Raw genomic sequence first — 12,354 nt, 5'->3', positions numbered from 1 at the left:
CCAACAGTACCTGGTTCTGGAGAGTCCCAGGAGTGCCCCCTGGTGGCGATGCCCACCTTGCCCCACTGCCCCAAACATTCTGGGACTTTCCATCACCCTGCTCCAGAACCTTTGGCCGGCACACGTCCACATCGCCCACTCCTTTCCATTTGAAGCACATTATCGAGCTCCCGGGGGTAAATGGGGCAGGGGTTGATTCTATGCTCAGAAAGCTCACACACCACCACCCCCCCACCCCCCCACCCCCAGTGACAGGTTCTGCAACATCTGCCTAGCTCCTGGGCTCTCCCCAGTTTCCCTCAGTTTTTGTCTGCCTGACAAACTCCTATTCATCCTTCAAAGCCCAGCTCAATGAAGCTAGAAACCTTGGAATGCCCATCGGAATGGGACTGGATAAATTACAGCCCCTCCCTCCCATGGAACGGAACTAGGAGAAAAGTCTATATATGGCCTTAGAGGAATCTCCAAGATGTGCCGTTGAGGGAGAAAAAAAAAAACCCTAGAAGCAGCAGTAGCATATGTCACTATTTGTATTCTAAAAGTCAGGGGTGGAGCGTCTGGGTGGCTCCGTTGGCTAAACGTCTGACTTCGGCTCAGGTCATGTCTCCAGGTTCGACAGTTTGAGCCCCGTAGAGTTTGAGCCTCTGCTGTCAGCCTGGATCCTCTGTTTCCCCCTCTCTGTCTCTCTGCCCCCTCCCACTTATGCTTGCTTGCTATCTCTCAAAAATAAATAATAAACTTTTTTAAAGGTTGGGGGGGGGGGGGGTTAAAAAACACACTGTGCATCAGGAACAGGTCTAGCAATTTCTCATGAATCTGCACCCAGCTGTTCCACTCCCGGGTATTTACGCAAGAGACATAAAAATCTATGTCTACACAAAGACTTTTATGCAAGAATGTCTGGGGCACCTGGCTGGCCCAGTCGGTAGAGCATGCGACTCTTGATCTCTGGGTTGTTAATTCAAGCACGTTAGGTGCAGAGACTACTTAAAAATAAAACAATCAGGGGCACCTGGGTGGCTCAGTCTGTTCAGCATCTGACCTGGATTTCAGCTCAAGTCATGATCTCACTTTCGTGAAATCAAGCCCTGTGTCGGGCTCCATGCTGGACATGAAACCTGCTTGGGACTCTCCCCCTCTCTCTCCCTCTGCACCCCCCCCCCCCCGGTCCTGCTTTCTCACTCTCAAAAAAATACATGTATTTTAAAAAATAAAAAATAAAAAGACTATATACATCACATGCACGTTCTGTACTGCCATTCACTATTTTGTGAGAATATATTTGCTGAACATTGGAAAAGAGAATTAAAGGCAACTCTAACATTTTTTTTTTTTAAATGTTCATCACAGCTGATTCATAGTAGCTGAAATGTAAGATTGGGCCAAACAGCCAACGGCAGGTAGATGGACGAGGAAACAGTAGTACATTCATACAGTGTCATCTCCAGGAATCAAAAGAACAGTGATAGCACAGCCTGCACGAATCTGTTTGAAGTGGACTCAAAAGAGTCACAAGAGAATGCATCCACGCTTTTAAGCACTACCTCATTTTTAAGTCTGAGAGCAGGCAGAGATGATCTATGGTGAGAAAAACCAGAACAGCGTTGTTTTTCTCTAGCGTGTTGGAGTCGGCCTGGCCTCAGCCTCCATTGCAGGGAGCCTGCTTGGAGGCTCAGGGTCCGCTCTCATCTCCGACCCTAAGACCAGGTTTGGCCACGCCCCGCGGGCGGGGCGCTGGGAGCAGGGCGGGCGCACAGGAGGCAGGCGCTGTGCGCTTCTGACCGCGCGGGGGCGCTGTGGCTTCGCAGTCACGGGCTTCGCGCCGCGGTGGGGAGGCGGTCAAGACCCCCGGGAAGCGACAAGGGAGAGGGACTGGCACTGTCCTCGCAGTCGCTCGCCTCTGGGACACCGCCGCCCACCGGATAGGCCGCAGCCGGGCCCCTCGCCCTTCCCCTCGCCTCGCCCGCGCCGTGCTCAGCCACCCGGGCTTCCCGCCTACTACCCGCCTCTCCCCCTTCCCGGCCTGGGGCCGCTGCGCTGCCTTCGCTTCCTCTGGGAAGCCCTCCAGACGCCTGCCTGAGCACCTGACTTACGGCTCCTTTCTGTCAGTTTGTCAATGGGTGGGTAGGCTGGCGTCTGTCTCCGAGGCTCACCGTCCCAGGCAGCCTGGCTCTTTCCCCAGCAGAGGCCTGGGGACGGGTCACCTCGGTGGGCATCTGTGGACTTTGGCGCTGGCGGTCCGCAGGCTCTTCTCAGTCACCTGGTGTGGCACGGGCGGGGCAGACGGGGTGAACCCAGGACGCCGAGCTGAAGCCGGGTGTAGTGCAGGGGAGCGCGGTGATGCGTGCCCTACAGACGCAGGGCTGGAGAGAGGGCAGGGGCCAGGGAGCTGGCGGGACACCACCCGCGAGCCTTGTGATCTGTCCCCTGGGCCGTGGGGACCTATGAAAGGGTTTTGAGTAGGGGCCTGACTGGTTCAGGTCTGGAGTTTCCAAAGATGGCTGGGACAGTGGGGACAGGCCTGCAAAGGTCCAGGAGGCTGGTGGCCCTGGTGGCAGAGGCCTGGAGGAGTCTGGGAGCAGAGGTCACATTAGCTGTCCCCCCTACTCTCGACCCTCCCCGCGCTGTCAGACCCGCACTCCGCCACCCCCTCGGTGACCCCTGTGCCCCCTGTGCCCCAGTGTGAGAGGGCGGTGTGCTGTGCGCGAGACCCGCTGCAGGTGGCACGGCGGGCCCCTGGGGGCACCCCCGCCGCCGGCGCGTCCCTCCGCTGCGGGGTCCGCGCGCCCGCACCCTGGCGCCCTCCCCGCGGCTGCCCGCGTCCCCATTAATCACGCGGCGCTGACGGCGCCGATCTGCGCGCGGGCGGCGTGACGGGGACGGTGACGGCGGGTGACGGAGCGGGCAATCGGCGGGCGCCCATCGGCCCATCTTATCGCGCCGGCCCAGCCGCCGCCCGCCGCGCGCCGCCCATTGATCGCGCCGGGCCGGGGCCGGGGGTCAGCGCGGGCCGGGCCGGCCTGACAGCCGCATCCATCGCCGCCCAGACGCGCGCTGATGGCGGCACGGGCGGCGCGGCCCGGCCATTAATCACCGCGCCTGCCGCCGAGTGACGGGGAGGGGCGACAGGGCCAGCCGGGCCGACAGCCAGCCCCCGCGGCCGGCCCACCCCTTCCCCACCACCCGGCCCTGCTGCGCGCCTCTCCCCGCACCCTGGGCTGCCCGGTGACCCTGCCCGGGCCTCCGGTTGGTCCCTAGGGGGCTGCTGGCCACGGGATAAATGGGGGGGGTGGGGGTGTGGAGTGGGGAGCGCCGAGCAGGTGCGCCCAGGTGGACCCTGCTCTGCTCCTGGGCTACGCGGCCTCCCAGACACCAAAAGGGAGGGCTGACCTGTCCTGACAGCCGCCAGTGCTTGGCTGGAATCCGGAGGCAGCCATTTCTGCCCTCTGGCTGCTCCAGCCCTGGCTGGGCCTCTGGGGGTGCAGGGCCCAGGGGCCCAGTGAGGGGCAGACAGGCTTCGGGAAATTGTGAACACAGGAAAAAGCTCCTGCCTTTGCAGGTTTCCAGAGCCCTGAGCAGGGCTTGTCCTTCTGGGCCTAACAGAAGAGTCCAGCCACCTGGGATTTCTAGGCCTTGCCAAGGGCCTGCTCCTCGGATAGGGAGGAGCAGAGCCTAGCCAGCTTCTGCCTCCCGTTGGGCAAAACCGTGACCTTCTCTTCTCCCAGGAGATAGGGAGGGATCCGGCACTCCTTCTGAATTTTACTTATCTGGAGCGCCCGATGCAGCCACACATCACTTCACTGTGTCCCCACATCCATCGATGGGACTCGGCTGCCCTCATCTCATAGATGCGGAAGCCAAAGCTCAAGGACCAGAAGGGACCACCCTCATCGGGACCAAGGGCCTAACCCAATCAAAAACACATCCCTGTGCATCATGCCCCCAGACCCAGATGCTCCGGACTCCCACCTGTCACCTGACCGGGATCCCTCAAGAGCTGCTCGGGCCGGACCAGCTGCCCAGCCCAGGGCAGGCTCTGGGGGCCGCTGAGGACTGCTGGGTGACCAACGTCTGCTGCTTTCCTGGCAGAAGCCTGCTGACGCTGGGCTCAGACATGGGGGCCACCAGGGAGTCCACCCCCCACCGCTGTGCAGCTCTGTTTTGCTTCTTGTTTGCTAACCAAGAAGTCACTTTCTGGTGTGACACCATCTATCTGTTCAGTCCTTAAAAAACATGATATCCTATGAACCAATGTAGGAAGCGCACCCTAAGAGGTGTGTGTGGCCGGGGCAAAGGCATGTGGGCTGAGAAAATGGAGGGGGACAAGGGGACTTCCCAGACAAGGGACGCTCTGTCTTTCAGGAGCTCTTCCATCTCTCACATGCATCTCTGCATCTCAAGGGCCATTAGCTCCCATCGGGGGAGCTGGGATTTACATGCCAACAACTTCCCCTCAGCCACCCAATCAACTTGGGCAAGCCGGGAGGCCCCTAGGAGAGCCTGGGCCCGGGGCTCTGAATATCAGCCGACCAGCCCCCCACCCTGCCTCACTTTAATATTACAACAATTTTTCACACCCGAGCTGAAATAGTGCAAAAAATGGGGCTGCTGTAATTGTTGTTAGATTGTGTGTCAGCCTGATAAGATGTAACAAATATTTTCCTCCCCACCAGGGTCTGTTTCCCTCTTGGTAATGGATGGAGAAACTTCTCATAGTCGGCGAGGGATCGGTCGTAAAAACTTCGCCTGGAAGATTAATGTAACAATCACGGGCCTTGCTGGAAAAAAATAGGAGGAAAATTAAAATAACCCAACCTTCGTACCTATCCAGAACCATCTCCCTTACTGGAGCACAGATGAGGGAGGTGGGCCAGCTCCCTGGGTGGCTCCAAGGCCAAGATACCTGAGGAGCAGGAAGGCTGTGACACCACCCCCTCTCCCCCCCCCCCTGCGCCCCCCACTCCTCAGCGCTCTGGCCTTGGGGGGGGGGGGTTCCCTGAGCAGTGGGGAGGGAGCTGTCCTAACCCAGGCCTGAGAAGTTTGCCAGCACTGCTGCTCCTTAAACACTGGAAAAGGTTTGGGGGCCAGGGGAGGAGGTCCGGCAGGGGCAGAGCCTGCTCTCCGCCTCTGGGACATCTGAGGCAAGTCACTGTCCTCACACCGGACCCTGCTTGCCTCACCTGCCTGGTACAGAGGTCAGATCTTGGAGGCCTCCCCAACAACTCCACACGGAGCAAGGGGTTAGGGGCACGGACTCAGGCCAGTCTGACCGCAAATCCGGGTTCCACCTCTTCCTGGCTGGGCTACCGTAAGGATGTGGATGGAAATGGAAAACAGTTACACGGGCTCCAGTACTAAATAGCTCTTGCCACACCTTAGGTGTCATTTTTTTTCTAACGTGCCTTGAGTTGGGAGGCCAGAGACACAGGCACAAGGTCAGAGGATATAGGCTGCAGGGACAAGGCGCAGCGCTCAGCCCCGACTTCGGGAAGCGTCTCGCCGCCTCCCGTCAAAGCCTTTGTCCTCACCCGCCTTCCCCCCACCCCACCCCCCAAGCCGCAAGGTGGCACCTCCCTCTGGGGCCAGGCCACTCTGGCAACAGGGACCAGCTGAGGCCTTCTCGGGGCGTGAGTGTGGCCAGGGGACCCTCGGAGGGTTAGATGAACTCCCACACAAGACCTCAGCCCTCCTGCCCTCAGTGTCCCGGACATTTTCAGGTGGAGATCACTCACGGGACAACAGTTGTGCCTGCCCCACAAGGCCCTCATGGCTAAGTGGGATTAAAGCCCTGAATGGATCAACATCCCCATCGTGGTTGGTCCTCTCTCTGGCGTGTATGAGCACGGAGACATGGGGCACCTGGGTGGCTCAGTCGGTTAAGTGTCGACTTCGGCTCAGGTCATGATCTTGTCGTGGTCTGTGAGTTGGAGCCCCGCACCGGGCCCTGCACTGACAGCTCCGAGCCTGGAGCCTGCTTCGGATTCTGCGTCTCCCTCTCTCTCTGCCCCTCCCCCACTTGCGCTGTCTCTCTCTCAAAAATAAATAAACGTTTAAAAAATTTAAAAAGGAGCACGCAGACCCCGCCCGTGTCGGGAACCACTTCGGTGGCTAAGCTGGCAGACGAGGATCAGGCTGGGCAGGCAGAGTGTTGTGCTCATCCTACCAGGCAAGAACATTCCACCGAGGTATCTACCAGGGCTGCCATTTCCCCTTCCTCTCAAGGGGCGAAAGCCCCACTCAGTGCACTAACGTGTCAAAGGGACACAGGAGCCCACCGAAAGAGCTCTCAATGGTCGAAGCCAGACCAGTGTAACAGAATAAGTAACGTGGTATTGGATTATAACCCCAAGTATAGATAAATATCCCTCCCCGATCCACACCGATATACAGGATTGAGTAAACACGCAAGTGGGAGAGAATGGGGGAGAGCAGGTATCTCCCATGCAGAATTCCAGATCATCTCTGTAGATCCCCAGCCCTCGAGGAGGTGGAGCAGCCCCCTTCCCCCCCACCCCACCACTTCTAGGTGGGCTGCACTTAGTGACTCCTTCCAAAGAGGACGATATAGAAGAGGGCTGAGACAAAGGTGACAAACATGACCGGAGCCAGATGACTGCCGGGAACGGCCCTGCACCTCCGTGGTCTTCCACAGAGTGATGGTGAGAAAACCTCAGACAAACGCGGAGGGCTGATCAATACGCCTGAGCAGCGCCCCTCAACCTGTCACGGTCGGCAAAATCAGAGAACGGGTAAGAAACCGTCAGAGCCAACAGGGGCTGAAGGAGGTGGGCCGGCTAAATGTACTGTGGTGTCCTGGGTGGGATCCTGGGACAGACAAGGCCATTCCTTAACCCAGAAAATTGGAGCAGGGCAGGACAATGCGAGCCAATACTGGCTCGTCAGATGTGACAAAGGAACCACACCAGCACTGTGGAACATTAACAATGAGGGAAGCGGTGTGAGGCACACGGGAACCCCCTGCACTGTCTTCACAACATTCTGGAAATCTAAAACTGTTCTAAAATACAAAATTTATTTTTAAAAAATTCAGAGAGAGACACGGCATCAAAATAACCTACAAGGGTTTATTAGAAAACATTCCAGGTGAAGCAGGGTTCCTTCAAAGCAACCACAGAAGTTATGATAATTTACAAAGAAACACTTTCCACGCTGAACTGATGCCGTTCCCGACCGCGGCTGAGTGGGGACAGAGCCCAAGTGCAGGGCGGCCTCCCGCCGGACCCGAGGCCAGGCTCGCCCGGAGTGTCTCGCAGCCAACGCGGCCGTCTCACTTCATGTACTTATCCTGCTGGTCAGCCAGGATTTTGGCCGAGGACTTGGCATCATAGAAGAGCTCACTGATCTCTTCCACATGCTCTTTCTCGATACTGTCCTTCCCATTGATCTTGGCCAGCAAGTTGGCCGGGGTCAGCAGCTGCACCGAGTACCTAGAGTGACAGGGGCCAGGGCAGGAGTGAGACGGGGCCACATATGGGAGCCCCCTCACCACATCAGAGGAGGGCCACAAGCCACAAGCCACATCCCAGCCCCCAAATCTGTCACAGTCTGAAAGTTCTCGGACAGGCTGTAACTGCGCTGCTACTCGAAAAAGAGCACAAGGGCGCTTGGCTGGCTCAGTCGGTGGTGCGAGACTCTTGATCTCGGGGTTGTGAGTTCGAGCCCCGCACTGGGTATAGAGATTCCTTAAAACTAAAATCTTTGAGAAAAATAAAAGGGACCACAATCTGTGGTGGACACAGGTGCAGGCAAGGAATGCTAAGGCCCAGACTGGACACTGGACATGGCAGATGGCAGGCAAATGAGCACACAACCAAAAGCACGTTCCCCAAGCAAAGGCACAAAAATCCCGGAGTTTTTAAGTACCGCTCCACCCAAAGAAAACATCTTGCAATTCTGCTTCAACCTCTGAGCAAGGAACAGACTCAAAGGGAAACAGGGACTGGCTGGGGGCTGTGAGGTTGTGATTTCTCAAGCAGTTGGGACACCAAGAGGGACAACGTCCACAGGCAGGTGGCTCTGGGTCACTGGCGAACAGTCAGGAAAACAATCTGTGTCCATGCTCGTCCTTCCCCCTCCCCTGCACCCGCCACCCCTTGCCCACCATAGCCTGGAGAACAGAGCCAGGGGGAGGGGCCAAGCCGGGCCTGGCCAGTGAGCCCTCTGCCTCGGACCCTGGTCTCCGGACTGTCCATCTCTTCCACTAAGGGAGCTGGCAAGCTCTCCACACAGGGGGGCGTCCACTGTAGGACAAAGGGACCTAACCTGTTACTCTAGCTTTATGGACGCCGTCACTTAAATGTTCCTCGTTCTAAATTGCAGTGCCCAGGACAAGAGCCATCACAGCAGTGAGAGCAGACGTGGTCCTGTGCCCTTGTGAAGGACCCATCAGTATGTCTCAGAATGGGCCCTACGGAGGCTCCGCAGGGCAGATGGGTGGGGAGTAGCTCCGGGCAGCTGTGCTCACCTCAGAGTCGTCTTGGTGCCAATCTCCCCCAGGTGGTTCAGCGCCTCCTCACTGATGTTGATCCCTTCTGTCTGGGCTCGGATTTTAATAATCTTTTGGAGGAGAAAAACCATGATCAATAGTGACTGACCTTAAGTGTCCCCTTTATCAAGTGCTTTAAAAACAATCTTGTCCAGCGTGTCTTGCCTGGCATCAACCGTGCCAAAGAGGCCCAAACCTGGGCTGGAAGGGCAGAGAGCTGGCCTCCACCCTGGGCTGCTGGCCCTGCTCACCTCCGGGGTGCAGTGTTCACAGTGACCAGATGGCGGCTGGTACCCTTGGAGGTGTGGGCCGGGTAGCTCGGCTCCTACCTCCCCACCCTCCCCGCAGCACTCCCCAAACCTAGAGAACGTGGGCCCCTCCGACACCTGCCCAGGAGCCCTCAAGGGCTCTAACCTTCCTCCCCAGCGTGGGTATCACCACCTATAAGCACTCAGGCAAGAGGAGACATTTTTTATTTGTTTGATAAATACGATGGTTAAATAAATCAAAAAAGTTACTTTTAAAGATTTACCAGTCCTCATAACATCACTGGGAGATATCTAATCTATCACAGAGAGGCTGACGCTTGTTGCGGTTGGAAGATCCTGGCGAAGTTGGAGGGGAGGCAGGCTGGCGGCGCGGCCGCTGGAGCACAAGTGGCCCCGGCATCCTGCAGGCGCACCGGCGCTGAGTGATAAGGGGCAGCTGGGATAATGATGTTGTGTGTTGGGGAGCCGAGATAACTCGAGGACTTCGAGCCTCATATAATACAGGAATTTTTCACTTTGGCAGCTTCGTAAACAAGATATCAAGAAGCCCTTGTTTAAATTAAAGCCATAAAAACACCCGAGGTAGAGGCATAGGAAATGGGAAAGACTGAGCCCCCGGCTCAAGCCCTGCATGGGGAAGAGAGGGACCCGGGGTTTAGGAGCCGGGCTCTTCAGACTGGCCTTACAGCTCCCGGGCAGAGACCCGCAGAGGCAGGCAGCTCAGCGTCGGGGACCCCGGGGAGGGTACCCAGCACATCGGCTGCCGTGAACGGACGAGTCCTGCTCAGTAGGACAGCCAGGCCCCGCACAACTGGACCAGGGCAAGGGCCAAGGTGGACGAGACCGCGTGAGCCAGGGCCACCGGCCTGTCTGTTGCACGCCACCAGTGCCACCGGGGCGGAGGGCAGGGATGTTTCATTTTGTCAGGAGAGACTCAGAACTTAGACTTCTGTGTGAAATGTTCTGATGTCTAAATATTGGCAACCTGTTCGAATAATTCACAAACACGGCCCCAGCCGCGTAGAATTCTTCTGTTCAGCCAGTGAGCGGGCTGCCAGTGTGACCTCTGTCCAAAGACTCTTAGCTTGTGCACGAGGAGCTCCACCGTCCACTGTCTAGGGTGTGAAGCTAAAGGCACTGGGCAGAGGGAAGTTACCGGATAGGCAGAAGGGTGGCGGGCAAAGGAGCAGGGAGAGAGATCCCGCTCCTGGCTCCAACCACAGGACGCCCCTCCAACCACAACAGCCAGAGCCAGACAGATTTGTGCAAGAGGGCTTCTCACTGACAGCTGGGGATTAAGGAAACCTCCAGGTCCTGCCAAGAAAAATGTCCCCTGGGGGCCTTCAGAAACTCTAGGGAGATGCAAATGTTGAATCCTGGAGCCCGCTCAAGGTGAGAGCTTCAGACCAGAGCATCTGGCCGTCAGCAGGCCCCACGGCATTGGACGTTGGGCCTCGGGAATGTCAGGGACGCTCTGCTCTCACTCTCTCTCGAGAGCAGGTCAGAGCAATCCCAAGCGCTCCCTGTTGCAGACTGCTCGGAAACGGACAGTTCATAAATTAGATCTTTAATCATTTAATAACCTGCAGGGATAGTTTATGAGGGTGTCGGCACTGATGGCAGGGCACACAAGTTACGTTTACTTTGTTTTTTTAAAAACCCACCCCAGGCTCCCGTAAAAATGCCGAGGTTATCCCTTGAACCCACAAGAACGAAGCAGTGCGCAGCCCGGCAGTTAGTCTGACCTCTGCTCACCCGAGAGAGAGAGCCTGAGAAGAGGCTCTCCTGGCTGAGCCAAGAGGGAACCAGCCCTCTGGAGGGGCCAGAGGCACAGGGCGGAACGTTCCCGGAGAGCCCAGACCACGTGCTCCACGGTGAGCTGGCTCCGCGCGAGGTCCTACCTCTGCAGCTCATCTCTGTGACCCGGGGATGCTCGTTGTTCCCAAGCCCCGAAGCCTGGTTACTGAGAGCTGTTGTGAGGACCCTAGCAGGTGACTGTGAAGTCCCCGCAAGCTGTTAACAGCCATGATAGTAACCGCAGTGGAGCAAGGCGGCTGGCCCTGTCCCTTCCCTCAGTCAGCCTCGCTGTCTCACTCAGTCCTCACAACAACCTTGAAAAGAGACAGCAGACCTTGTGCCAACTGCTCTAGTCACTCAGCCAGGAAGTACCACCAGCGTGTGGGCTGCCTCCCTGGCACGATGACGCGGTGCCCCCGTCCCCAGGGTAAGGATGGGGACGCAACCGGCTTCTCCTTTGCTTTTGCCTCTGCTTCTGTTCAGTGAACGCCTTGGCTTCAACCCGGCACTCGTCCAAGGGCCGGAGACCATGATCTGATGACAAGGCCCCCGGCCACGGACACCGTCCCCTACACAGCGTGCCCGCCATTGCTCTGCACCCCTGTCAGTGCTGGTCACGAGGAGGTCTCTGGCTCCCGAGTCTCCATGGCACTCACGAGCGCTGTCGACCACAAACACCAGCAGGGCCGGGCCGCTCGGGCCACGGCGAGCGGAGTGCTGCCAGGGAACGCCAGGAGAGGCCGTCAGAGCTCCAAAGGGAAAGGCCCTGCCGACAAACTGCCACAGGGAAGCCACCCCCAACCGGGACCTTTCTAGCACGTGGGAGCTGGTGGCACAGTGATGAAGACCAGGGGCTTCCGGACCAGGCAGCCTGGACTCCAGTCTGTCAGTCCTGTCACCCACTGGCCACTGACAAGCTCTATGAGCTTGGGTGGCTTAGTCAGCCTTGGTCTCTGGGTCCTCACCTTTAAGAATGACAGGGTAATAACTCTCCCACCTCACAGGTACCGGGGATCAAACGGAAGCGTGTTGGCTAAGTGTGTCCATGGGCTCAGCATGACATCTAACAAAGGGGGCCTGCACTCTGTGAGAGGAGAGGGTCCAGGCAGGGCCTGTGGAGACACACACTGGTGCAGCCCTGGTCCACACGAACCCACAGTGAGGGACCTACGCCGGCAGTGGGACCATCTGGGGCAAGGGCGGGCAGAGCAGGGCAAGAGCACAGCCGCGCTGCCCCGGTGGGGTACCAACCTAGGCCACAGGCCGCCACTGAGCACGTGGCCTGGGCTCTGCAGGGTACTGGCTGGCTCTGCATGTTGGACTTGTCACCCAGGGACTGAGCCATCCGCAGGAAGCAAGGGTGACCAATGACTACCTGGAAGTACGCACAAGGGGACTAGAAACTCTTAAGTGTAAAGTGCCTGGGCACGTGGCGCCCCAGGTCCAGATCAAGCAAGAGGCAGTCCCTGTGCAGAGAGCCGGGGCAGTGCCCTCTGGGGTAAGGCCCAATCTCAGACACCCGTGTCATTTTCCACCCCCAGGTCTAACGCAAATTTGGCTCACGTGGAATGTCGAGCATACACTCTGTGTTAGGTACACTTCCTTCAGCCTCTTATAGGCTGCTTTTAGGACCTCCATTCCCAGGGGCCCCTTGAAGCTGTGTGACCCTGCCTCACCAGCTCTCTAGGCCTCCGCAGCAGCCTCAGGCACAGCCTCCGAAGCCCCCAGGACGACTACCACTAGTCACACTGGTGGCAGCAGATACGCTCTCGCCCCCCTCCA

The 12,354-nt window shown here is 58.0% G+C and overlaps 1 protein-coding gene across 1 annotated transcript in view; it reads right to left on the bottom strand.

The window, feature by feature from the left end:
• Positions 1–7,065: 7,065 nt before the first annotated feature.
• The window catches only part of RUVBL1 (RuvB like AAA ATPase 1), a 44,335-nt gene continuing 39,046 nt past the window's right edge, over positions 7,066–12,354 (bottom strand). The window contains exons 10-11 of the mRNA XM_060631922.3: positions 8,486–8,577; positions 7,066–7,448 (exon numbers count right to left, since the gene is read on the bottom strand). Of these exons, the coding sequence (XP_060487905.1) occupies positions 7,289–7,448; positions 8,486–8,577 (252 nt within the window). The 3' untranslated portion in view covers positions 7,066–7,288. The remainder of the gene's footprint in view (positions 7,449–8,485; positions 8,578–12,354) is intronic.

This window comes from Panthera onca, chromosome A2 (assembly GCF_046562875.1).
Source record: "Panthera onca isolate mPanOnc1 chromosome A2, mPanOnc1 haplotype 2, whole genome shotgun sequence".
Lineage (NCBI taxonomy): Eukaryota > Metazoa > Chordata > Mammalia > Carnivora > Felidae > Panthera > Panthera onca.
The sequence above is the reverse complement of the archived record's forward strand: the minus strand, read 5'-3'. Positions and strand labels throughout refer to the sequence as shown.